The 27074-nt window shown below is 42.2% G+C and overlaps 1 protein-coding gene across 1 annotated transcript; it reads left to right on the plus strand.

Moving 5' to 3' along the window:
• Positions 1-21277: 21277 nt before the first annotated feature.
• LOC134586168 (probable G-protein coupled receptor 148) lies at positions 21278-22303 on the plus strand. Its single transcript, XM_063441671.1, has one exon. It carries the CDS (start codon positions 21278-21280, stop codon positions 22301-22303), a length of 1026 nt encoding a protein of 341 aa, XP_063297741.1.
• Positions 22304-27074: the final 4771 nt, after the last annotated feature.

Below are 27074 nucleotides of genomic sequence, written 5' to 3' on the forward strand. Positions count from 1 at the left end.
GCTGCAACTGTTGCGGATAATAACAACCTAGTCTGGGTGCTGTCCCAAATAGAACTTCATATGGGGACAGTGAATGCTTCCCTCTAGGTGTGTGCCTAACGCTAAATAAAGCTATTGGCAGGCTTTCTGGCCAGGGCATCTTTGTTTCTTGTGACATTTTTAACATTCTGGTTTTTAGAGTGCCATTCATGCGCTCCACTTTACCACTACTTTGTGGGTGGTAAGGGGTGTGGAAGGCTAGAGTCACCCCTAGAGCAGTCCAAATTTCTTTAGTCACTGTTGCTGTAAAGGCTGGGCCTTGGTCACTTTCAATGACTTCTGGAAGTCCGAACCTACATACTATCTCGGTAAGTAGGCGTCTTGCGGTTGTTTTTGCAGTGATATTGGCCACTGGGTATGCCTCTGGCCATCCTGAGAACATGTCCACTATAACTAGTGCATATTCATGGGGCCCACTCTTGGGCATTTGGATGTAGTCAATTTGAATTCGCTGGAAGGGGTACATGGGCTTTGCCAGGTGTTTTGCAGGCACCTTAACTGGTTTTCCTGGATTGATTTTGCACAAATGACACAGGCTTTGCAGAAGTTGCTGATCAATGTTGTGATTCCAGGTGCTTCATAATACTTCTGTATGAGGGCGGCCATCAGTTCTTTTGACAGGTGTGCAGGCCCATGTGCCCATTGGACCACTGCTGGGTACAAATTTCTGGGAAGACAAAATTTGAAGTTGTTGTAATATATTCCGTCCCTTTGGACAGCTCCTTTCTTTTTCCATTTCTGGATTTCCTCAGGGGTGACTGCAGCTTGCTGTTCTTGTAAAATTCGTAAATCAGTAGGAAGAGTTTGCAGAGCAAAAATAGGGACTTCTTCTTCTTGTCCGGACACTTCTTCATCCACTTCCTGCAGATCCCTGGCCGCTAGCTTGGCAGCCTGATCAGCCAAATGGTTGCCCTTTGCTTCATCTGTATCCAATTTCCCATGGGCCTTGACTTTCAAAACGGCCACTTCTTCGGGAAGTAGGAGGGCATCCATTAGCTCCTTGATTGCAGTGCTGTGTTTGACTGGTGTACCGGCGGTGGTAAGAAATCCTCTTGTCTTCCAAATTAGGCCGAAGTCATGTGCCACACCCAGAGCATATCTTGAATCTGTATAGATGTTGGCACGTTTTCCTTCGGAAATTTTGCATGCTGAAGTCAGAGCCTGTAATTCAGCTTCTTGCGCAGACATTGCTGGCGGTAAAGATGATGATTTGATAACTTCATCTGTTGTGGTTACGGCATATCCTGTGTGATATGTTCCTCCTTCATCGGCATATCTTGATCCGTCCACAAACAGGGTAAAATCCGGATCTGGTAATGGGTTCTCATGCACAGTTGGTAAGTGCACTGTTTCCACTTTCATCTGTTCAAAACAGTCATGAGGTGTTTCTGGGTCATAATCATTCTTTATGACCAGATCTTGAAATTCCTTTTCCAGGAAATGGCGTGGCCATGCTTCTAGAAGGTCAGTTGTTGGGTATTTGACAATACCATTTTCCTGTAGCTGTTCTTCATTCATGGTGGCCCATAGTTTTGCCATGGGCCCAAGATCATTCCATGACCTTGTCTTCAACTTGGTAACAGGAATATGTTGGATAGCAGTATCCCAATGACGGTAAAGGTAGTTAAGTTGTTGAGGTAGCTGGATCAAGACCATGCTATTGCCTTCAGAGTCACAATAGAAGTCTTGTGCAGTGAGCCTTACATCGGTCCAGTGGTAAAGCTCATCTTCATAGCAAGGTTCAGGAGTAATGTTCGGCTTGTACCACATGGTGCAGAAGGCGTAATCCGGGCCTTCACAAAGAGGTGTCTCATCTTCATAAAATGACAAATGTGGATGCATGACTTTCTTGATACATCCACAGAGCAGGTAGATGTAGATTTCATCTGTGATAAATCCATAATAGATACCCCCCTCAGGGAGTGGAAGAAGAGTGGACGGATTAAGCACTTGACATCTTTGGATGGAAATGTTGTCAGGCAAAAGAAGATGACACTGTAGACGCAGGTGTCTTGCTGGAGACACGTGCTTGAGCTGGACTTGGTTGATGATGGCAGAAATGTCATGAGGGGCCAAAACAACCAGAGGGTGGCCAAGGACCAGGTCTGAGGTTCTTTCTATGAGTTCTCTTGCAGCAAAAACGGCCCTGAGACAGGAAGGAGTCCCTCTGGCCACAATGTCCAGTTGACATGAGAAATATCCAATAGGCCTCTGGCGGCCTCGTAAGTCATTAGTTTGGGTAAGAACTCCTGTTGCATGGCCTTGTCTTTCAGAGACAAATAATTTGAAAGGTTTGGAGTAGTCAGGTAGGCCCAAGGCAGGAGCAGAAGCAATGGCACGTTTGAGAGCATCGAAATTGTCCAGAGCTTCATTGGTCAGACAGAACGGGTCAGACTTAAGAGTATCATAGAGAGGTTGCATAAGCAGAGAGGCTTCAGGGATCCATGCTCTGCAGTAGGAAATGAGGCCTAGGAAGGCATGAAGAGACTTTGAAGTCCTTGGAGGTGGAATGTCCAGAACAGCTCTTACCCGGTCCCGAGTAAGATGTCTGGTACCTTGAGATAGGCAATGTCCAAGGAAGATCACTGAAGATTGACAGAATTGTAGCTTGATGAGCGAAGCTTTGCATCCCTGTTCTGCCAAATAGGAAAGAAGACTAATTGAACACCTTTCAGTAGTGGGTATATCATCTCCACACAGCAGTAGATCATCCACATACTGAAGCAAGACAACTTCTGGGTGCTCAGCTTGCCATGGGTCAAGGATGGTACCCATGGCCTTTGCAAATTGACTTGGAGAATTTTGTGCCCCTTGGGGCATGACAGTCCAGGTATACTGTTGCATCTCATGAGTGAAAGCAAACAGGTATTGACAGGATGGGTCCAATGGGACACTGAAAAAGGCATTGGCCAGGTCAATAACTGTGAAGAATTTTGCAGATGGTGGGACTCCAGAGAGCAGAGTATGGGGATTTGGTACAAGAGGGGTGTCCAGGACGGTAGCTTCATTGACAGCACGGAGATCCTGAACCATCCTGTACTTCTCTGGCTCACCCTTTGGAGTTTTCTTTTTCACAGGAAATAACGGGGTGTTGCATTCAGATTTACATTTTACCAGGGCACCCTTCTCCAAGAGTGCCTTGATGTGGACAGAAATTGCAGCAGACTGTGCTGGTTTTAATGGATATTGTGGTTTTCTTGGTAACTTAGCTCCTGGAATCAGCTTTACCACCACAGGGGGAACATTTAGGTGACCTATATCCTCTGGGCCTGAGGACCATAACTTGGCGGGCACCTGTGTTTTTAATTCCTCTGGGAAATTGGACCTTAATTCTGCTGCTTCCTCACGGGGCTTTTCTAAATGCAACATCAGAGGCAAGGAGCACAGGGCTGAGGTGTCTGATACAGATAGAGGTGTGAACATTTCTACTTGCCCGTCTGGGGTGAAGGTGATGGATGCTTGCAGGCGTGAGAGGACATCAGCACCTAACAGGTTAATTGGGCATGTGGAGGATACCACAAAGCGAGCGAGCAGGCTAGAACCAACTCGTAGTGGAGTTGTTAAAGGGCTATGTCTCGGCTGGCCATCCACTCCAACACAAGAGACATCAATATTTGACAGAAAAGATGGGTCTGGCAGGTCTTGTTCTCGCAGAACACTACGGGCTGCACCTGTGTCAACAAGGAATGTGGTAGGGTGGCCTTCAATGGGTAAAGTTACTGTGGCAAGTGGCCCCCCTTTATCCCCTGTAGACACTGCCATTACAGGGGTTACAGACACAGGCTTGCCAGTTTCCTAATCATCTGGTTCTTCAACAATTGGAACCTTTTTCACGGTCTTGGGGCCTGGGGCGGGCTTGGAGAACTTTTTGGGTGCCCCTGGTTCCCTTTTAGGTTCCGGACAATCACTTCTGTAGTGTCCCTGAGCCCCACAATTAAAACAAATTACATCCTCTAACTTGACTCCCTTGGTGCCAGAGGTGATGGGGGTAGCGCGGGCCACCATGAGGGGAGCTGGATTGGGTCTCCTTGGGGTCTGAACAGATTCCAAACCTCTAGCAACTAAAAGCAGGGTATCCAAGGGAACAACCTTATATTCAGGGCGTGCAGCAATGATTCCCTTACGTATAGAGTCTTTAACACCTTGGACAAACGCACCTGACAGCATTTGTGAATGAATTTTGTCAGTAAGATCAAATCCTAAATCTGTGAACATTTGATACAGTCTTGCATGGAACCTTTCTACTGATTCTCCTTTATCTTGAATAACATCAGTGAGGCCAGCAGCCTGATCTGCAAGTTTGTCTTTAGCCCATTCTCTTAATTGAGTGCAAAAGGTTACCCCGGAGGGGTAATCAACATCACTGGAAAGCAGATCTGTACTGAGGTGACGGGCCATGCTCGGCCAGTATGCATCCCCTGCTTTAATAGCACAAATGCTCAGCAAATCACGCCATGCGGCGGAATAGGTCTTTTGTATTTGAACTATCCCTCGGTAAAAGGGCATAGGCTGTTTTTCTGGGTCAGGGAGTGATTTCATTAGAGCACTAGCTTGAGTGGGATTGAAAGCAACATATTTAGGAGGGGCCTGTTCTCCCCGACCCTTGTGGCCAAAGGGGTCATCGATAGAACGATGAGTTGGGGCTCCCGCGGCAAGCTCCGATGAGACATGGGACACCCTGTCCATCTCGTCATCATCGAATTCTATGATATTAGCTCTTTTGCGCGGTGCAGGGCCCGCATGAGGGGAAAGGATCGGTGGTTGGGAACGAGCCCCAGATGCAGGGGTGGCTAGCGAGTCATAACCTGGGGATAGGTAGTCACCGGGGATTACCGGCATCAGGGCCGAACTGGGGGCCGCCAGATTGGTGGCCGGAAAAGGTACTACATTAGGGTTAAGGGAAGAAGTGGCGGCCATATTGGATGAGGGCACATCCGGGGCAGACTGTGCCGGACTGGGCATGACCGGAACCTGGGGAGTGGCTTGGGGAAGGGGTAGTGGATATCCGGGATAGGGCAGGGTCATGGGATATGGGAAGGGGTAGGGCCAGGCTGGGGAGGGGAAGGAGGTGGGGTATTGGACTGGGGTGGAGATAGGAGGGGACGGAGAGGGATTGGTAGGGGTGGGTGTAGAGGGAGGAGCCGGGGCAGGGGTGGAGGAGGTGGTTAGCTGGGCGGATGAAAAGGGGAGGGGATCATTAACGGAGAGAGAGCGTAGGGAAGGAATGGCAGATGAAATGTTAGGGAGAGGTACAGCAGGTAGCGTAGGGATGGATGAGGATGATGGGAATGTTAGGGACGGGGAGGGGGAAAAGAAAGATCCATCAGAATTCAGGACCGGGCAGACAGGGGAGGTGGCGGGATGGATGTTAGGAGGATTGGGAGTGGGGAACATAGTTAGCTGGCTATCACCTATTGCTGACTGAACCTTGGGGATAGACGTCCCCTGGGCGCCACTTTGGGGCGCTGGCTGAGGGTAGACCCCAGCAACACAATTCTGATGATACACAAACAATTTCACACCTTTGTGATTTATCTCTTCCTCAACCCAACCTTCTAACTGAATAGCCTTCGCTACTCTGTACCATGCTTCAGCAGTCTTTAATAAACCATTATCTGTAAGCTTGCCTTTCATTTCTGCCAGTAACTTACGCCAACTTTCTGGTTGCAATCTTCCACCCGTTGGTACAGTAATTTTACATACTTTTGCAATCTTTTCAACACCTTGAACCATCTCCTCACCCTCTCTGTTTTCTACCAAATCACATGCTAACCAGCCCTTACTGGGCTTGCTTAAATCCTGCCCCATAATCCCTTTACCCCTATACCAGCGTCCTAGATATAGAGAGAGAGAGAGAGAAAACTGAACAAGAACGTCTACAATGCTCGACTGCCACCCGAGAACCGTGGGACTTTCTCAGGTGCGTCTTCCCAAAACGTAGACTAGTCACTGAATCCGCCTACCCGGGGTGGTAGACACGGATTGGAGCGAGGTGAGAAGTGTGTGACCAATCACTTCTCTTTTAAGAGGAATGGGAGTGGATAGTATAATAATATAGGAAGTATAGAAAAGATGAAAGGCAAGGAAAATCCTTAGAGACAGACACAGGAGTTCATGAGACTCCTAATTAGACAAACAAGACAACAATACAATTGAAATACAGTGCATGCATCACAGTTCAAATGAAATCAACAATAATCCCTTTCCTTTTACATGTGCTTACTCCAAAGTCACCTCCCTCAACCTCGTAGTGTCCCCACTCGGAGAATGACTTCCTCAAGTCTCACTACCACAATTAAATAATCAGTGGACCTTCAACTCAACTAGAGCCGATGGTCCGGGTCAGGACGTCCCCAACTCAACTAGAGCTGGATGGTCCGGGTCAGGACGTCCCCAACTCAACTAGAGCTGGATGGTCCGGGTCAGGACGTCCCCAACTCAACTAGAGCTGGATGGTCCGGGTCAGGACGTCCCCAACTCAACTAGAGCTGGATGGTCCGGGTCAGGACGTCCCCAACTCAACTAGAGCTGGATGGTCCGAAAGCGCACAGTGAAGCTAGCTAGGCTATCAAAGTGACACAAAATTGGATCACAGGAAACTATGATTCTACACAGATCCCACAGTTCCACAAACTTATTTTTCCTTACAGCCACAGCCACGAGGCTCCTAAAAGAAGTAAACAGGCAACAGAAGACCCCCAGGAACACATCCACAGGTCAACCCCCCTTTATCCCAAAAGGGGTAAAATACAAACAGATAGACAGACACACTGAAGACCCAGGCAAATCCTCTTAGGTCCACCCCCCTTTATCCCAAAAAGGGGAAAACAAGCAAGACAGAACCCCAGGCAAATCCCCTGCAGGTCCACCCCCCCTTTATCTCAAAAAGGGGAAACAGGCAAACAATTCAAACACACCCAGGCAACAGATAGACTAAAATGCAGGTAAACAAATGAGTAACGAGACACCGGGCAAGATATTACCTGTCTTTGATGTCCTCCCGGGAAGCAGTCACAGACACGTGGACGGGTCAATCAAAGGGGCCGGAACGTACCGGTGGCTCTGCAGAAGTCTCTACCGTGTATCTGGAGGTGATCAATCTCCCTTCCTTCCCCCTGGATTCCTCCGTCCACCCTTGTCTTCCTTAGGACGGCTCACCGGCCGGACATAGCCCGATGCCCCACGTTGGGCGCCAAGTTGTTATGGTACTTTTTGGAAGTAAACCAAAATGTTCAAATGTCTATCTGTTCCTGTCCAAATCAATAAAATTAAATTGCGTATATACGCTGAAGTAATTAAGTCTGACACACAAGGTTCAGGTTAAAATAACTTCGAGAAAGTTTATTGGCAAGTGAAGAAAAAGCGGGCGCGCAGGCCCTTTTAAGAGGCATTTTGCGTCATCATTGATTATTAGAATATCAGCAAATAAACACCATCAATTGGATTAATTGTTAAGTGTCGGGGTTAGTGTCTTACCTATTGGTTCAAAAAATTAAGAGGTTAGTCCCGTGTCCACCCACCAGAGGTGGGATTATTCTGGACACGGGTGGGGACAAGGGGGTCCTAAGCGTCATTTTACACGGTCAATGATATCAGGCTTCATGTCCAGGTGCAAGGTCTCTTATGAATAGAACATTTCATTACTACTGTGTTCTGTGGCCTTCAAACTATACTATCTTACAAGTTCTAAGGAGTAGCCAGCAAGTCTTAAGGAGTAGCCAGCACCTCCTGGTACTTGTCCTTGCAGGAAAACACAGTCTTTGTCTACTGTACTAATTGGGTTGAGAAGTTCAGTCACGTAATGTAGTTTTAAAATGAACAAGTTAAGTCATGAGGACAAAATGGAGGATTGAAGAAGTCAGGTTAGGAGGACAAAATGGAGGATCATCACAGTATAAAGTTAAAATGGAGTTAGTACAATAATTCGATACAAGTACAATAAGGATTTTTAATAATCCCACATCACCCACACCAGGCCCAACTACACTCACCATTCCCGGGCAGCACTGCGGATGGAAACATTCACCTCCGACCGGGGACTACACTGGAGGGCTCCCTCACTCTCCTGCAGCAAACATGGACTGTCGACCGTCCGCACCCCAGGCTTGGACCTGGCCTCCACGACAGCCTTTCTGGGCCTTGAGCCCCTGAGGATACCCCTCACACCGCAGCCCAACACCTAGACCCGTTGCCGGCCATCCATGGAACCGGAACCGAGGGCACAGATGGTCGGCTCATGTAGAGCCCGGGGCCGGCAGCGTGGTACATGCCAGATCCTTCCTCACAACGGAACTCTTTATAACCAGGTCGGAGGCAGGGAAACCACAGCTTATTGTCTCCTGCAGCCTGGCAGGCAGGACCCGTAGAGCGGGAAGGGTCACCGGCGAAACCCCAGTGGAGTTTACTAGCCTTTTTTCTCAGTTCACATGTTTAACTTTACGTTGTAAATGCTATAGGCTATATCTCTTGATGTGTTCAACTCTTTACATGTTTCCTCATGAGCAAAATCTTCAGCGAAGTATATTAGATTGTATGCATATACAGCCTAGCATGTCATTAATGATTATCTACCAGACTCGCAACTATTTGCATCTCTAGTTGAAAATGTTTAACTTGCATCTCTATACCCTATATGCCGAATTAGCATGATTCAAGCTAGTACCTAAATCAGAATGTATGTTTAGACCGGAGCCAAGCTAGTTTCAATCTATATACTATTGCCAAGTAAACGTTTAACTAATAATTTGCTAGATAACACAAACTACTGTGGCAACCCTAACCTGCTAAAACTATAACGAGAATCCTTAAATACAAAAAAATGTGCTTGTTTTCACATGTACCTCTATGTTCATATGACATTACGTTGGAGGAATGCCTTTGGGGTACCTCTCAACTGTTTGTTATTAACTCACGCACTACAAAAACACAGAGAAAAAAAAAAAAGGATGCTGGTCTCCCTATCACCTAACATCCATGTATTTTGAAATTTTATCAGAACGCATTGGAACATCATAAAGACACATGTTCATGTTTTAGGAAGACAATCTCAATCCTTAACTTTCCTGGTGTAACACATAGTAGGTTATTCCCTAAACCAGGAATTGTGGTGAACGGACAATGGAGTAGAACATTTTAATGTCATATTTTTGGATACGCTTTTTAAATAATTTAATATTTTTTTAATAAAGGTTTAAAATATTTTTTTTCTAAATATTAACATTTCAAAAACACATCTTAAATAAAATAAATCAACATATAAAACAAAAAATCTAAATCTTAAAATGTTTTTTAAAATATAAAAATATTTGAAAAGCTTATTGAAAGATTTTAGGTCGAAGCCAGTGTGAGTATGTAATTAAATATACACCCATGAGACGTGTAAGTATCTTACGTGTAGCTACAGACCATAATGTGAATGCTACGGAGTCTCAAAATGTTTTCCAGCTAGATTCATAGCTCACAGCATGGCAACTCTTGAGTTGACAAGAGAGTCTAACACAAAGGATTATATAAGAGAACATGTTAATTCACTGTCCTGTAATTGACTGGTTAATAAAGTTGCTTGTTCTATGTTGACGCATTTCTGCTTAAAGGGTTTTGAAGTGGTCATTGGTGCTTGGAGTCAGAATATGTCGCTTTTCACTATGAAAAGCTGCAAATACAGAGTTAAGCCCCTTTGCTGCTGATGGTGAAATTCCGTCTCTGGTAGTCTCATCCTGGCGTCCCTAGCCAACCTGAAACAGGAGTTCTGCGCATATTGGACGTCTGTCGTCAGCATGCGCAGCAAACAATGACACAAAGCTTCTGCAGCAAATTGCCGGGGCACAGAAATGCTAATATCATGCTACGTGGTATTGTATTATGTATTGAAAAGTAAATAAAAGGCTATTGCAGTTGATTAGAAAAAAAAAATAAAAAATCTATAGTACTGATTTTCAATTGCATTCTCACAATCTTAACCACAGGGGGAAAAAACATAACAATGATAAAAATATTTAAGGAACACAACATGATGTATGTAAGTATGAGTCAAGGAAGCTGCCACTGTGAACAGCCTGCCATTTCGTAAAGCAGAAAATCAGAACCGATTTCTTACAGCATACAAAATGGATCTTACTGTACATACCCATAATGCACTGCAAACTCATTTTAGACATGTCTTCAGAAAGATTTGCATCCTTGCCAATTTTTGAAACTGTGTAGCTTAACAGAATACTCTCAGCTCAAGTAGCAACAGGAAAACTTAATGAATTACAAGTAACTAAGGACAGTGTCCATCGAGAATTGCATGGACGTGGCTTTAACCATATTAGTCAACGAAATGAGTCAACAAACCACTATCTGCTGATAACCAATTCATTACATATTAAAAAGCAAGGAGGAAAAAATGATTTTCTGTAAAGTGGTGCCGATGAATCCAGTGCTCCACACAAACATTTCATTTGCAGAGGGATTAAGTCTATGATCTTTGTCTTTCATCTTTAAATCTTTATGAGATTTTTTTTTCAAAAAACGGGAATTATACTAGGTAAGTGAAAAAAGTCCTTGTGCATTAGCCTTATTAACTAGTTTACTGGAAGGTCAGTTTACTAATGTGTTAACATGTACCATAGCGCAATATATTTACACAGTCTTATAAAAATACTGTTATTATTACATTTTAGATTTTGTGTTCATTATCTAACAAATGTATATTTCTGTATATCTGTTTGTCTACTGAAAATATACAATTTATAAAGTCATCCGTTGCATAGAATGCTGATTCATTTTGTCCATTTAAAATATATTGGTTCTGCAGCATGGACGTCTAGATAATAAAATCCAAATTGATGGGTAAAACATTACTAGTAGTTTTAAAGATTAGGATTCACAGAAAGAAAAAGAAAAACAAGGTCAACACAATCTGTGTAATTTACTAATGTGAGAATTAGATTGGAAACAGAATAGTGTTGAAGAGTTTTTCAAATTTTGGCCTAAATTTTGAAATGTACTTCATATTAACTTTGAATTCCCAGCAATTCTCACTTTATTGAATAACCCTTAATATTTTTTTCAGTGATACAGTGATTTGTTGGCACTAAATGGTTGTGCTTGTTGAAATAAGCCACTCTTAAAGACTTACAGAGTTATTCACTACACTGAGAATTGCCAGAAATTCAATTTGAATTCCAAGTGAATTTCAGATTTAAGGTTCAAATAGCCAAACTGTAAACAGAAGCCAAACTGAAAAGTCTTAGAAAATTGGCCTAATTTTTTAAATTCACTTTCAATTCTTAGCAATTCTCTATTTTAGTGAAACACCCAATGTGTTATTTTGTAGAATGTTTTGAAAGTAAGAGTATCATGGTATGTTTATGTGAAATAAATAGTGTTTTAGCGGGGAGGAGAGTCAGAAAGCTCACATTATAGTATTAAAGCGTAATCTCAGTTTCTTCGGATACAAGGTAGTTTGATGACACTTGCTTTTTCGAGCTAATAACCTTCTTATGGATGCTTAGTGCACTGTTAATCCTAAACTAAAGGTGCTTTATTCTCATTCGATATATGGCCTTTACTGATAATGATTATTGAAAAACTTTCATGTATTTATTTTTATCAATAATCCAAAACAATGTGCCACAGAATCCCATTAGATTTATGAAGGTAAGATATTGCTTTGCTAACATGCTGAGTTTAATGCTGAATTTTGCTGTTTTCCTGTTTGTCGGTAGATATCTGATTTTTCTGACACTTTGCACATGAAAGGAACACTCCATTTATTAAAAAATATATATATATATATTTTAAGCAATTTTGTAGATGTACCCCACCATGAAAACATGCATCTATTGTTTCTGCATGTCTGCTTTAGGACCATAAAAAAAAAAAGTTTGCGAAAGCTACAGTCCTGCTGTCGGCAGCATGTCCAAGCCCTCCCTTTTATCTCGTATGTGTCAGGAAATGACCAGCATGCACAGCAATCACTGCTTTCCTATGCTTCTCTACTGAGCTAAACTATCAGGAAGTAACATGACCAGTTGTTTGACTGACAGCCAGGTGGGTGTAACAAGGTTAATTTATAAAAGTGCCAATTTCTATTAAAATCCACACTTAGTGAAAAAAGAGCACACATACAGTACTTCGGCTAGCTTTATGTGCTTTAGGTGTTTGAAGTGTTCCTTTAATGTCCCGGATTTGTCATTCTATATCCTTAAGAACAGTCCAGTTGTAGTAAGCTGAGTTGTAGAAAGCCATTAGTAAATGTTAGATAAAATTAAAAGGATTACTGGAATGGTACACAATCCGCACAATTTAACAGGGGTGTTGTTTTCTGTCAGATCATGAAAACTAGAAGATAAACTGCATTTGAATTGAAGCAGGACTGGTTTTCTTTGTGTTCTGTAATATCCATAGCCAGCCAGAGAGTTAGATAAGAAATAAGAAAACGAGAAGTAACTTCAGGTTTTTCATACAGAAAACACTAGTACGACAACAGATATTGTAGTGGGTCTTCAGTCACGCTAAATCTTTAGGAAACCGCAAGAGGGTATAGCTTTTAGGAATTAGGTTCCCATTTTAATCACAAAGTTAAATGTTTCTTACATTGTTTCTATAGTTCAACTAAAGTTAAATACAAATTAAATCTCTCACAGATATTGTTTCACCAATACAAGTGAGCTGTCATTTTTAAGATGAGGGTAGACTTGAGTGTGGAATTTAATTCTGAATCTTCATTGTGGGGAAAGGAGCTTGGGAGCAGCATAAATGTGGTTATGGGACCCAAAGTTATGGCTGAAATCAGGACCGTTGCCGCCCTAGGGAAACAAAAATTTGCCTCCCCCCTTCACAATGCCCCACCCATATGGTCTGCCATATGAGCCAACGCCAGTGCTGCACACAATGTTTTTTCTCTGAAAAGTCAGTGTGTTTACATTAAAAAGCCTGCAGGCACAGGCTATAGACACCAGAACCACTACGTCAAGCTGCAGATGGTTCTGGTGACTAGAGTGTGTATGTGTGCATGGGCTGCATTGTGTGTGTGTTTGTGAGGTATGCATTGTATGTTTGTGAGGTATGCAATGGTGTGTTTCTGTAAGAGTGTAGGATGCATTGCATGTTTTAGTGTGTGTGTGTGTGTGTGAGTAGGGATGCATTCTGTGCATTTGTGTTTTTGTGTATGTGTGTAGTGTGAAAGAGAGGGTTTGTGGGGTAGAAAGGGGCTGAAAGGGGAGTAGCTTTTTAATTTTTGTTATTATATTTATTTTGTTAATATCATTTATTTTGTATATTTTCTCTTTAAGTTTTGAGTCTTACACTCCCCTTTAGTGTATATCTTACAAACCCCTTGTATGTCTATTTTTCCCCCTCTTTCTATGTCTACTACATCCTCCCAACCCCTTTGTTTGTCTTACTCCCCCAGGCCCCTTTGTGACTTACTCTTCCCAGCTCCTTGGTGAGTCTCTCCCCCCCCCCCCCCCCCAGGTCCCTCTGTGTGTATCCATCACAAGCGACTCTGTGTGTCTCTCTCCTGAGCCCCTCTGTGTGTCTCTGTCCCTACCAGAACCTTCTGTGGTTCTATTTCAGCCCTTCCTCAGCCTTTATGTATGTTTTACAATCCCCCCATTCCTTAATGATTTCTTCCACTTCCCCCGTCCCTTAGTGGTCTCAACTCCACTTCTCACCATATCCCTTAGAGATCTTCCATCCTGGCCCATAAAACTCTCCCCTCCCCTTCTGTCCCTTAGTGTTCTACCCTCCCCTCCTGTTCCTTAGTGTTGTCCCCTCCTGTCCCTTAGTGCTCTCCCTACCCCATCTTTCCCTGAGTTTTCTCTCCCTCCCCCCAGTATCCCTTACTGGTCTCTCCTCCCCCCCTAGTGTCCCATAGTGGTCTCTCGTCCCCCCCATCTTTCGCTTAGTAGTCTCTCCTTCCTCCCAATCTTTCCCTTAGTGGTCTCTCTCCCCCCCCCATCTTTCCCTTAGTAGTCTTTCCACTCCCCCCCAGTGTCCCATAGTGGTCTCTACTCCCCCCCAGTGTCCCTTAGTGGTCTCTCCTCCTCTCCCTCCCCCCCAGTGTCCCTTTGTGGTCTGTTGTCCCCCCAGTGCCCCTTAGTGGTCTCTCTTCCCCCCTCCCCAGTGTCCCTTAGTGATTCCCCCCCCCAGTGTCCCTTAGTGGTCACTCCCACCCCTTCCCTATTGTGCCTCCTACCTCTGTGTAGTGTGGCCGGGGGCCGTGGTACAGGAGCTTCTCTTTCCTGAACCCTGCTGGACTGACAGGAAGTGCTCACTGAGAGAGCACTTCCTTTCAGTCCGGCCGGGTACAGGAAGCTCCTGTACCGTGGTCCGCTCCGCCCGGCCACGCTACACTGAGTGACTGGCAGGAGGGAGCGCTGTATGCTTCCATCATGCCGGGTCACTCTAAACATGTGCCGCCGGGCCGGTGCACCCTAGGCGACTGCCCAAGTCACCTATAGGACGCGCTGGCCCTGGCTTAAATCCCCCCGGTTTGCATCCAGATATGTAATTTGTTAAATTACGAAGATTCTGTTGCTATGTAGATTCAGTTTGGTTTCTTTGGTATAACAAATTAACAAATACACATTCCTGGCTAATCATGGCAGCATCACTTATGGGTTAGCCCCGCCCACAACAGGAACAGGACAGGAAACAATTAACTAATTAGAACAAGACTGTAGGCATGAAATGTCCCTCCTCCCTCTACCCCACAGTCTTTATTTCTGTCCTTAACAGGACAAACAGGAATTTGTCTCCTAAGACAATTTTTTTGAGACCACCTTCCCATGTGTACCATGGGCTTACCAGATGAAGTTCAGCCTCTCTTCATCTGAAGAACTCAGTAATCAGCTTGCAGGAGCAGGACTAACTGAGTTAGGTACATATTAGTATATGTACCATGTCATTGGAATCCTATAATATTGGCTGCAAATATTTACAATTAATGTTGGGTTGGAGCTACCTTAAAAATTCACCTTGTATGCATGAAATAACCCCCTCTGATCCTGGAGCAGAGAATTGGGAAAAACCTGGATAAGTATTTTAATTTACTTAGTCTGTTTATGTACCTGATTCCTTGGGCTTTCCATGTGTATCAAGCTGCATGCTGCTTCTGCCTCTCTCTGAGCCAAAATTAGTGTTTTCGACGGCTTTCCCAGTCTCTTTCTCGGAAGGTGGAGCATGCGAAGTAGCGTCGGCATCCAGGATATCTGTTTGCGCATGCGTGAGCCGCTGAGTCCTTTTTACATTCCCGGGAACTTTAACCCCTTAAGGACCAAACTTCTGGAATAAAAGGGAATCATGACATGTCACACATGTCATGTGTCCTTAAGGGGTTAAAGGCACAGTTCATTTTCGGTATACAGTGACACTACAGTGATTGGAACCTGTATAGCTTGCTGGAAGGCTGTCCTAGAGAGTAAATTTATCTAATAAGGTAAAATTACAATCTTAAAAAAAAAATTTAACCCCTTTTTCATCTCTTAAGGATTTATAATTCCTATAATTATTCTTTGTGTTCTATTAATTGATGGCTTCTCACTCTGCATCAAGATCTTTATCTAGAAGACAAGGTGAGCCTCAATAATAAAATATATATTCAGGGGGTAAAAGAGTGCCTCTATGGGCCCAATATATATTATTATATTGGCCTCTTTCAGCCCGAGAAAACCACGGGAGGATTCTCCAAGAAAACAAATCTTTACTTTAAAGTACACATAACGCCAAGGGAATTTCTCTCACATAGGATTAGTCAAATTGGCACAGTGGAATATGCGTCCAATTCAAATGAAGTTCTTACAAAACTTCAAAAAAAAGAGTGCAACTGGGATCAGAGAATTCTTCTCACTCAGAAAACATTAGACAACCTATCTTGGTGGACAAAAATGAAACAAAAATCTCTGGGCTTTCCATTGGAGGAACCCCCCTGGAAGACAGCTACCATAGATGCAAGTCTCCAAGGATGGGTGCACATTTAGAAGAGAAATGGATACAGGGTACATAGACTTCAGAAGAGAGAAAGATGCATTCAAATCTAAAAGAACTAAGAGCGATTTACTATGCCCTTTTGGGATTTCAGAAGTGCCTAGAGAATTATTGGGTAAGAATTCAAACGGACAACAGAGCTGTGGCGTCCTATATAAATCGACAAGGTGGAACCCGAAGCAAAGCGTTCTTATTAGAAATAGTTCCACTTATGGAATTTGCTCAAGACAAGATACAGGGTCTGAGAGCAGTCTACCTCCCAGGACAGGAGAATGTTTTGGCAGACTATCTGAGCAGAACTATGATCCTAGCGGGAGAATGGAAATTGCATTCAGAAGTATTTTAAATGATATCATTAAGGTGAAGCACGCCTCAGACGACTTAATGGCTTCGAACAGAAACGCTCAAGTCCCAAAGTATTTTTCGGGACAAGCGGACTATCGATCAGCAGGACAAGATGCCTTTTTCCGTCCCCGGGACTTTGATCTGGGTTATGCATTCCCTCCCCTGCCTATGATTCACCAATTATTGAGGAAAGTTTGGAAAGACGGGAAGATGTTTATAATAATAATTCAAACTTGGCCAAGGAGACCTTGGTTCCCTATCCTGAACAGAATAAGCTTGAGTCCTCCATTGCCACTTCCTCAGAGACCAGATATTTTGATCCAAGGTCCAGCAGTTCATCACAATCTTAACCAGTTGAAATTGGGGGCTTGGATCTTGAGAAGCAGAGACTCTCAGAGCAAGGATTACCTGATTCTGTGGCTGAAACACTTTTTTGAAATCCAGAAAAGGATCCACTTCAGCCTGTTATCACAGAATATGTGATCATTTTTGGTTATGGTCAGAACAAAACTCCATAAACTTCCTGCATCCTACTAATATTGATGTTCTGAAATTCTTACATGCAGATCTGGAGAAGGGTTTAAGCCTAAGCACATTAAAAGTACAGTCATCAGCAAAATCTGCATTGTGTAACACCTCATGGGCATCAGATCCTCTGATAGCGAGGTTCTTCAGGGCAGCTATACGCATAAGACCTCCATCCAGAAATTATGCTCCTCCCTGGGATCTACCTCAGGTGCTGGATGTTCTGTCAAACACCCCCTTTGCTCCTGGATGAGTTGGGTATTAATCTTCTGACATATAAGACATTGATCTTAGTGACGATTACCATGGCTAAAAGAATGTCTGAGATCCAAGCCTTATCTAGTGATGAAAATCATATCCAGGTCTTCAATGATAGAATTTGTCAGGATCGGGACAGGGATCCAACACGCAGAGTACAAAGAGTGGAAAGGTACGTATACCGGGCCTTAGAATGGCCGGACTAACGTACCGAGAGTAAAGAATAGTCAGAGACAAGCCGAGGTCGAGGGAACGAGAAGACAGATAAGCGAGAGACAAGCCGGGTCAAGGGATAACAGAGAAACAGGGTAGTACAACGAGCCGAGTCAAAACCAAAAGAGCAAACTAGAATACCAGAGCACTGAGTGACTAGACAAGCTAGAACCACGACAGGGCAATGAGCTGAAGTAAGGAGTAAGCTTAAATACCCTGGTTCTGGATGGAAATCACGCCTCTGAAAAGTACCGATTGGATATCGGACACTTGAGTGACAGATAGCTCGTGCTAGCGTCATGACGTCACGTATTGAGCGTCCTGCTAGAAAAGGACGTGGATTCCTCGCGGCCGGTGTTTAAGTGACTGGATGAACCGCGAGGAACGGAGAGGACAGCTCGCCTGGACGGATACACCACCAAGTCTCTACCTCCCTTAGAGGTAGATGCCTCAGGTACCCTGACAGAATTATCTTAAGACCTAGAATAGAATTCCTACCTATGGTGGTTTCACAATTTCACATTTCACAGGAAGTTGTCGTGCCATCCTTTTATCCAAACCCTTCCTCCTCTGAAGAATTTAAGCTCCATCAATTGGAGGTTAAAGAATGTCTGATGAAATATCCGGAGGTCACTAATCAGTTTCGGAAGTCACAACATTTATTCATTCTTCCAACTGGCTACAGAATAGGTTAGGCTGCTTCTACCGCTACTTTGAGGCGTTGGATCTCAAACACCATAAAAAAAGGCTTATCGTGTTAAAAATCTATCTCCTCCAGAAAAAATAAAGACTCATTCGACTAGAGCACTGGCTACCTCCTGGGCTACTTGGGCAGAGGTTTCATCTGATGACCACCTGGTCTTCTCCTATGACCTTCATCAAATACTACAAACTGGATGTAGCTTCTTCATCTACTTCCTTCGGGAGAGGAGTTTTATCCTCAGTTAATTCTCATGAATAAAATAATGTTGCAGAAAAAAATCTGTTTTTTTCTCCCTCCCATTGGTCTTAGTTTGGGTATTACCCATAAGTGATGCTGCCATGATTAGCCAGGGATACAGAAACATTTTTCCATACTTACCGTCATTTTCTTTTCTTGGCTATTTTTCATGGCAGCATCAGCAACCCTCCCTTGTTTTGTTTTATAGCTTTTAAACTAGACTGTAGAGTAGAGGGAGGAGGGACCTTTTATACCTCCAGTCTGGTTCTAATTAGTTAATTGTTTCCTGTCCTGTTCATGTTGGGGGCGGAGCTAACCCATAAGTGATGCTGCCATAAATAATAGCCAGGAAAGGAAAATTACAGTAAGTATGGAAAAAAAATTCTGTATTATGATTCAATAATTTTTATGATTTTAACAGCTAACTGAAAATAAATTAAAATACTGTTTAAATAACCAAAAGTGCCATGTGGAAATAGCTGAATAGATATATCACATTTTCACTTCTAACAGCAACATTTGGATGCCATTCAGCATTTTATAATAAATAAATAATAAATCCTGTGCTGTTAGAAAAGCATTAGAGAGACTAAATGGCTCAATTGCCTATTGTTTTCCCTTTAAAACCATGAGTGTTCATTATTCACTAAAGTGAGAATTCAAAGTGAATAGAAAGTGAATGTCAAATTCAAGGCCCGAGCAGCTGAACTGAAGGCAGAGCTGGCTTGTAGAAGTTTTCCAGTTTGGCTATTTTGACCTTAAATTTTAAATTCACTTTAAAATCTTACTTTAGTAAATAACCCTGTATGTTTCTGTATTGGTTTGTCTAGCTGTTTTACAGACACGGATTTATGTGTCTCTCCTGCTGTTGATGGATTTCGGTTTCCGTGATTCTGAGCTAGTTTTCATGGTGTAAAAACTGATGTAGCATCAAGGCAGTTGTAGCTTAACATTTTCAGACCCCTGATCTTGCGATACTTAAACAAAAACAATAGCAGTGTATTCCTAATGCTATAGCGCCTTGCTACCTAAGTGTCCCTCCCACCGTCTGAGGGTATAAAAGATATTACTTCATTTTCAGCCCACTGCGCGGTGCTCTTCTTGCTGCCCCTCCATCACTTTGGATGAGGTCATCAATTTAGCCGAATTGTAAAATAAATCAGTTATGTTTAAACTCTTTTTCATTTGTACATGTAACACTAATGTTGGAAGGCTGGGTGCCAAGCCTTAAATGTTTCTCTGCAAGTTAAGCAGATACTTGGCTTCCAATGCAACTCAATTCTAAAAGTTTAACTTGGCCCATCATAACTGCCTTTTCACAGCAATTTAAAGATAATGAAAATATATATTAACATTTTTAACATATCTGAAATGTAAGTTTGTTTGTTAATCAGTCATGAGACATATTAAGTTGGACTTTGAAAAGTCCTTCTTGGACACAGAAAGTTGAGAAATCATCTTTAAATAATGATCCCAGAGTCTATCTATCTATCTATCTATCTATCATCTATCTATCATCTATCTACCCGTCTGTCTGTCTATCTATCTATCTACCTCTCTGTCTGTCTGTCTGTCTGTCTGTCTATCTATCTATCATCTATCTACCTGTCTGTCTGTCTATCTATCTATCTACCTGTCTGTCTGTCTATCTATCATCTATCTACCTGTCTGTCTGTCTATCTATCTACCTGTCTGTCTGTCTGTCTGTCTATCTATCTACCTGTCTGTCTGTCTATCTATCTACCTGTCTGTCTGTCTATCTATCTATCTATCTATCTACCTGTCTGTCTGTCTATCTACCTGTATGTCTGTCTGTCTATCTGTCTGTCTGTCTATCTATATATATATATACCTGTCTTTCTATTTATCTAGCTGTCTTTCTATCTATCTGCAAACAATTGCTCCAATAAAATGGCTTTCTAGGCACTGACCTTTATTAAATGTAAACATTGAATGCAGAATACAAATTTAGAAGTACTACAGTGACATGGAAGAAATAATACCCCATGGAGTATAAGTCAATAAGTCTTACATTTAATTATACGCACCCCTATATAAATCAATGAAAATAAGACCAAAAAGGTGCAATTTATATAAGATATGGATTAAAGGGACACTGTACTGTAACCATTTCTTCTCATCCCTGGAGTTTCCTGTAGTTGTTCCATTTAGTGTTAGACCATTTTCAATGTATTTTCCAATACCTACTAGAGGTATGGCTAAGGCATAGAGTACACACTTCATTCTAACCATACCAATTCATCCCAGTAATGGGTGCTGTGATAGGCTTAAAGTGGTCAGTTGACACTTTTAGCCAATCACAATTACCTTGTACTGGTTGGTTAATGCTTCCTGATTAGCCCAAGCAGCTCAGATGGGATGGGAAGCCAGTAACTCTTGTTTAGCATTAAAACATTAAAAATGTGTGAATGCTGAATGTAAGGACACCAAAGGACAACTGACACAATAACCACTTCAATATGATGAAGTTGCAGTGCCCATAGTGTCCCTTCAAAGGAACACTCCTGCCACTATAACCACTTCACTACAGTTTAGCAAATCTCTGCTGCCCTCTCAATGCTCAAGCTAGTGCTACTGCATTATCCTGAGCACGGGAGGAGAGGCAGCAGGCCAGCCCCAGGATATGTTTGTTCATTGAGAAAAGTTGAATAATACTTGAAGGTATGACTGTGCCAGGGGACTACAGACATAACCATAACCATTTCATTGCGATTGAGTGGTTATGGTGCCAAGAGTTTTTCTTTTAAAGAAACATTTGAATGCGTTCCAGCCATTAGTGAAAAGAAATACATGATCTTAAAAATCATCAAACTACTGGTATAACTGACATCTCTGTTATCTCTACAGAATTTCATTCGTGCAAGCAAAGATTGACAATGCTACGTGTACCAGAATCCGACAGAGACTTTCTTACATGGTATATACTTATGTAGGAATGGGACATTGATCACGCAAATAAAGATGGATATAGACTACATCAACTGGACATCAAGCCTGCCTGATCTGTTGTCAAATTCCACATTTCCTATATCTTCATGTAATGACACATTGGATGAAAGCATAGACTGCACCCCTCGACCTAATTTGGAACTTTGGATTTTTCTGATTCCTTCGGCATTCTGCAGCATTGTCACCTTGTTAATGAATCCACTAATTCTGTTTATCATTCTAATGAATAGCAAGTTGAGGAAAGAGACAAGGTATCAGCTTCTGGCAAACGTGATGATCTCTGATCTCATCTTTCTCTTATTTAATACCATCATTTCTACGTGCAACACCATTGGTTGGTATATGCACCGGATCATATGCTTCACGCTGATTGTCTTTACGTTTGCTGCCTACACTAGCTGCGTTTTGACAGTTACAATGATGGTGATCGACACGTACATCGCTATTTGTTTTCCTCTGCATTACCACGCACTTCTGTCTCTTTCAAGAATAAAGAAGGTGTTATTGGGAATCTGGATTTTTTCATCCGTTTTCCCCCTAGCTATATTTTTACTAAGTCAGACATTTGATGGGAACCCATTAGAAAGACAAGATATGTGTCTCATGTTATATTATGGAAATGACGAGAAGAAAAACTATTTAGTCACTGTAGTTTGTGCCCTTTCGTTATTTTTTTTGTTTCTTTGCTCTATCATGATCATCTATTTTTACATAAAGCTATACAACATTACCAAACAGTCAGGAATTTGGGTGAATCGATTTTCTCGAGCCAAACTTACATTAATGATGCACTCTGTCCTCCTCTGCTTATACATTATACCTGCTTGTGTTCTGTCTGCGGAAATCATGATGTTTAAAAACAATATGATTGGAATAGATGCAAGAATGTGGATGTCGGCTTTTAACAACAGCATGGTAATGATGATGCCGCGAGCTCTCACTCCATTAGTGTACGGCCTTCGATACAGAGAATTAGCTTGTACAATCAAAAATCTCTTTTCTTGTAACAAAGTGAGTCACATTGGTACAGATTGCTGAAGATCGTAAATCAGCGTACTCAGATTAAGGCAATATTTGATAGAAGCAACTAATGTTCCAGCTAAGAAATATTTAAATTATATGTAATTAAAAAGAGAAAATGATATAATGATATACCAACAGTACATCAAGCTTCAAATCAATCTATATATGTATGTATCTATCTTAACTTTATTGAACCAACAACAACAAAAATGTTTTAGCAAAAATACCAGTAAGACATGACATCCTATTCTTAAAGGGGTGATTTAAGCACCATAACCACAACATGCTGTGTAGTGGTTTGGGTGCTAATTGGCTGCGGTCTGTGGATACCATACCTCACTTTGGAGTCAAATCATTTTGAAGCTGGGGGTACCCAAGGCATCTGTGTCCCCACCTCTGCCCATTGTATTGTCACAGGAGGCGGTCAAGAGACCGGGACCACTGTATGCCTGAAGATGGTAGGAGTTACAGTGTGGGAATGAACAATCAGGGTCTGGTGCAGCACCAAGGTTTGTGTGGCCACATACCTGGGCCCTGATGCAGCTTCTGCGGATCCTAGGAGCTTGATATTATGCAGATATGTGTCCAGTACTAGAAACAAGACAAGACTAGAAAAGGCACCAAACAAGATAACAAGACAAGACTAGAAGAACCCAGAACCGGAGCAGGACAGAAAGCAGAACATGTACACAAAACATGAGGGAAAGAAGAACAGGACAGGACTGTACATGAACTGGGAATACAAGACAAAATAAAATAAGACAAGAAATACGAGGTAAAACAAGAGGAAAAATAACCAAGTACTATATATGTAATAAACATTGGAAATTTAGACATACATAAATGGCCAAGATGTATGCAGCCCACCACTGTGCCAAAGTACTCCAATTACGGTGGGTCCTAACTGCCTAGATATGCATGACTAAAAGTACAACAATAAAACACACACAGTACTTACCTGCAAGGAAAGGAGCAGAGGAATGAGACCACTGCTAGCAGGAACACACTGAAACGAAAAAAAAAAAAAAGGATAAATGGCAAAGGGCGTGCGACCGGGCGTGGCAACAAAAAACAAACATATAAAGGAATCCTGGAGACTGGGAATTCCAGGAACGGAATAAATGAATGATCCCACAAAACCCAGCATAAAGAAAACCAGACGTAGAATAGAAAACCAGAAAAAACAAGAACAACTAAACAAGAATTGTGAAAAGAGTACTGGATACCAGAAACCATGATCAGGAATATCTGCAGAATGTAACAGGACATGACATGTATATGTGGTGTGTAAGTTACACTCCTGTATTAACAATATTATATACGTTCATATTTGGATGGCAGGCAGATGGCATGAAGAAAGAAAGGAAAAGAAAGAAAGGAAAAGAAAGGTAAGGAAAGGAAAGAAAGAGAGAAAGATAGGAAATAAAAAAGGGAAAGAAAGGAAAGAAGAGAAAGAAAGGAAATAAGGGAAAGAAAGAACGAAAGAAAGAAAGAAAGAGTGAAAGAAAGAAGGAAAAAATAAAGAAAAAAATTGTTGACGATTTTGCAGGTATCTAAACAGAAACGTATACATGTAATTATTCTTCCTTTAGCTTTTTGTCCCAAGTGTTCTCTGTACATTCCTTGTTTCAAATAAATATTATTTTCTTAATAAAAAGTGCTGGGTTGGAAAGTAGTTAAAATCAGTAAATCAGTCACATATATATTCAGGCAATCAGTAAATATTTGAGTAAAGGAAGTATATAATGTGAACTAGTGAATCATGGCAGATTAAGAAAGGTCTCATGACACGGTATTAAGATTATAAACTGTTATCAGCTGTATTCTGTAACAGGCAATATATCATATCAGTTACTATTATTAATTATTAGAAAAAAAAATTATTTTAATTAAAACACTTAAGAGAATCACGCAATCCATTGCTCAATCAAGTATTCTTCAGTAATATCCAAAGAGAAGAAACTCATTTTTCTTGAGAAAATAAAATCCTCCCTGGGACTAATGGAGGCTTCTATAAACTTGAAAGTTATCTTAGGGTTTTTTTCATGAATGAAGCTACTCTTGGCTGCTCATGTACTCTTAAAGGAGTAGAGGGATGGGAGTATAATTGCATTAATTTGCAAACCGATGCAGTGCTAACAAACAACGTGAAAAGAAAGACGTTCAGGGAGCTTCTTGCACCGCAATCCACAGACACATAGCTGGATATGGCACTCCCAAGGCCCGTTGAGCTGCACCACAAGCATGTCATAAAGAAAGACCAGGACAACATGGAAACCAAACCAGTGAGTCTAGAATCTGAAAACTGAGTGAAGCTTTAGAGACCAGTAGCAGTAATCGTGTATGCCAAGTCATTCAGAACATGTTATTCTGAGTTGAGTATACTTTTTGACTTTTTGTGTATTTTGCATATTTTTATACATGCATGTATTTACCCGATTGACACAGAAATTACAGCTTTTTCATGCAATTTCCTAATTTGTTTACTCAAAGGTCTTGTGAGAAAATGACCACATCCTACAGATACTTAACCTGAGCACATGATATCAGATATACACTCGGGGGACAATGAGTAAGGTTGACAACTCTGTGGACAGCATTCTATAGAATACTGAAAAAAACTCTTTGATTCTCTTGCATTCTGAAGGATACTTGATGGAAATGTGTGGTACAATAAGAGCAAGGAAACTAAAATGTAAAGAACAAAATTAAACATAAAATCAGAACGAAAAATTTAAACTCATAATATCTAGCAAGAACGGAGAGAGATAAATGCTAACTGCAACTAAGATAAATTATACAACTGGTTTCAGTTCTGCTACACCTTTGTGGGCAATAATATCGTTTTTGGAGAAAACTCTCCCGTTCAAAACAACCCAGCAAGGAGGAGAAATCCCAAGAAGTAATCTCAACTGGGGAAACTGAGAAAACAAACATAAATCCATAAAGGTACTAATTCACATTATTTTATCCAAGTAAATATGGAATAATACATACATACGAATCAGAAAGCAAATGAAACAGACATTAAATTAGATTTTGTTTGTTTTGTAATTCGTAATTCTGTCCATGGCGTCCAAAAAAAGATGACTAAGGGAAAAAAGCTGATTAATGGTTAGGGGACATCTACTAATTATTGATTTTATTCACACATTGACAGTTATTCACTAAATTGAGAATTCAAATTTTAATTTTAAGCTCAAAATAGCCGAACTGGAAACACGCATTCAGTATGGCTACTGTGGCCTTAAATTTGAAATTTACTTTAAGTTCACTTTGAATTCTCAGTTTAGTAAATAACCCTGTAAGAAGGCCTGTACTGACAATCAGGCAATCAGTGCAAATGCTCAGTGTCGTAATGACCAAGGGCCCAGACCAACCAGAGAGATCGAAGGATGCAGGGCTGACATTCAGTTACTTAAGTCCCTTTATGGGCTGATGGGGAGCTCAGAGATCAGATCTCATCTCCGGCTGGTGGCCAAGGGGTATATTCTCACAAGCTGCACTCACTGAGAGAGTTAGCATGGCAACGCTCTCACTAAGGCTGGAGCTTGTGTGAAGCAATGTACCACCAAACGCAGGGTTCTTCCAGTCCACTGGATCACCAGGATGTCCCCCTTCACTTAGACACAGGTAATAGAAGAAACAAATGGGGGTGGGGGGGGGGGGGGGGTAAGAAAATAATATTTTTTTTCTTTTTACAATTAGATTTTTTTTCATTTTAATTAATATTAAAATGTTCTTCCCCTTTGCACCCTGACCCCTCTGCCCCCACACCCACAACAACTTCTGTACATACACGCTAAAGCCCCCTATACACAGACACACACACACACACACACACAACAGCCCCTATCCAAACAAACTGTATCCTCGTATACACACTAAAACCTTTCTTATTATAAACACACACTACACACACACACCTTCCAGACACAAACTACACCCTTTAGACAAATACATATTCTACACCCTCTAGGCACTCTCTACAGCCCTTAGACATACACACACTACAGCCCCTATACACAGGGTTACTAAATCCACCATGTTTTAGGGACACATATCACGTATACATATTTATGGGCAGCACATGAAAAGGGTCAGGGCCGCCATCAGGGGGTGACAACCATAATGGTTGTCACGGGCCCAGCGGTCCTGGGGGGTCCGGACTGCTTTGGCAGTCCATGGCCCCACAATTACTCTCCGCACATATATATAGCGATGATCGCTATATATATATGTGCAGTGCAGGTGCAGCTGTACTTTACAGATCTTCCCTGTCTCTAACTCCTACGAGACGTGCGGCAGTTAGAGCGTTGCCACGGGTTACCATGGCAACGCTCTGCGTGGCGCGCATATCACGTCTCGCGGGAGTTAGAGAGAAGAAGAGAAGATCTGTAAAGTACAGCTGCAGTCCGCTGGGCCCCCTCTGCAAATACAGAGAGCCGGGGGCCCCACCATGCCACCGGACCACCAGGGATGGAATCCCCCCCCTCCCTGAACCAGGTAAGAAACAGGGAGGGGGGGATAACTTTCATTACATTACATGCATACACTAGAAACCACACGCACACACTCCGCATTCATTACACTAACACACACACTGCATTCACTGCACTAACACACACTCTGCATTTATTACACTAACACACACACTACATTCATTACACTAACACACACACTGCATTCATTACAAGACCTTGTGCTTTGTCAGGGGACCCAAAATTTCTGGTGGCGGCCCTGAAAAGGGTTGCCCTGTAGTAGGTAGAATTCAGAAGAAGTTGTA

The sequence above is a fragment of the Pelobates fuscus genome, chromosome 2 (assembly GCF_036172605.1).
Source record: "Pelobates fuscus isolate aPelFus1 chromosome 2, aPelFus1.pri, whole genome shotgun sequence".
Taxonomy (NCBI): Eukaryota; Metazoa; Chordata; class Amphibia; order Anura; family Pelobatidae; genus Pelobates; species Pelobates fuscus.

Coding starts and splice junctions, on each gene's coding strand:
- LOC134586168 (XM_063441671.1), top strand. CDS start 21,278: ATGGATATAGACTACATCAACTGGACATCAAGCCTGCCTGATCTGTTG.